Raw genomic sequence first — 1,029 nt, 5'->3', positions numbered from 1 at the left:
GCCTCCCAGCCACTCCCCCTGGCCACACTGACCCCCCCTTTGCCCCCCCAGGGCCGGAGGCTGAAGGAGCAGCAGGAGCTGGCGGCCGCCGTCATCCAGCGCTGCTACCGCAAGTACAAGCAGGTACCGAGGTGTGGGGGGGACCCCAAAACCCCCATGGGCCCCCCTGGGCACCGCCCAGGTCCCCCAGAGCCCCCCTAACCCTCTCTCTCTGCCCCACAAGCTGACCTGGATTGCTCTGAAGGTAACAGGGTTGGGAGTGGGGGCCCTGATTTGGGAGACCATCTTGGGGGGCTCCAGACACCTGGGTCCCCTCAGCCTCGAGGGGTGTACGGTGTTGGGGGGACCTCGGGGGGGGGTACCTGGATGTTGGGAGAGCACCTGGACATTAGGGTCCTTGTCTGGGGGCCCCGTGACAGCAGGGTGACACTGGGGTCCCTGTTTGGGGGTGCTGTGACACCGGGATGACACAGGTCCCTGACTGGGGTGCTGTGACATCGAGGTGACATTGGAGTCCCTGTTCGGGGTGCTGTGACCCCGGGGTGCCCCGTGGGTGCTGAGGGCTGTGCCGTGTCCCCCCCAGTTTGCCCTGTTCCAGCGGATGACGCAGGCCGCCATCCTGATCCAGAGCAAGTTCCGGAGCTACGCGGAGCAGAAGCGGTTCCAGCGGCGCCGGCGCGCGGCCGTGCTCATCCAGCAGCGCTTCCGCAGCCTCCGGCAGCACCGGTGGGGAGGCTCGGGGGGCGGGGGGAACTGGGGGAACCGGAGGGACTGGGGACACTGGGGGCACTGGGGACTGGGGTGTTGGCGTCTGGGGACACCAGGCACTGGGGACAGAGGGGTCCTCACCCTCCTCTCCCTTTTTCCCCAGGAGCACCTTCCTCACCCTCAAGCAGGACCAGGCGGCCCGGAAGATCATGAGGTTCCTGCGGCGCTGCCGCCACCGGTGCGGGAACATGGGGGGACACAGGAGTGGCTGTCTCTTATACACATCTGGTCTTCTGCGTCCTGGAGCACCCCAGTATCAGT

At 67.2% G+C, this 1,029-nt stretch overlaps 1 protein-coding gene across 1 annotated transcript in view; it reads left to right on the top strand.

Moving 5' to 3' along the window:
* Positions 1 to 1,029, top strand: part of SPAG7 (sperm associated antigen 7) — a 5,574-nt gene that overhangs the window by 1,330 nt on the left and 3,215 nt on the right. The window contains exons 2-4 of the mRNA XM_017839550.1: positions 52 to 123; positions 584 to 726; positions 872 to 946. Of these exons, the coding sequence (XP_017695039.1) occupies positions 52 to 123; positions 584 to 726; positions 872 to 946 (290 nt within the window). The remainder of the gene's footprint in view (positions 1 to 51; positions 124 to 583; positions 727 to 871; positions 947 to 1,029) is intronic.

Source organism: Lepidothrix coronata, unplaced genomic scaffold (assembly GCF_001604755.1).
Source record: "Lepidothrix coronata isolate B3197 unplaced genomic scaffold, Lepidothrix_coronata-1.0 Scaffold436, whole genome shotgun sequence".
In the NCBI taxonomy this organism is placed as follows: domain Eukaryota; kingdom Metazoa; phylum Chordata; class Aves; order Passeriformes; family Pipridae; genus Lepidothrix; species Lepidothrix coronata.
Note: the sequence above shows the minus strand (reverse complement) of the source record. Positions and strands in the feature narration are given on the sequence as shown.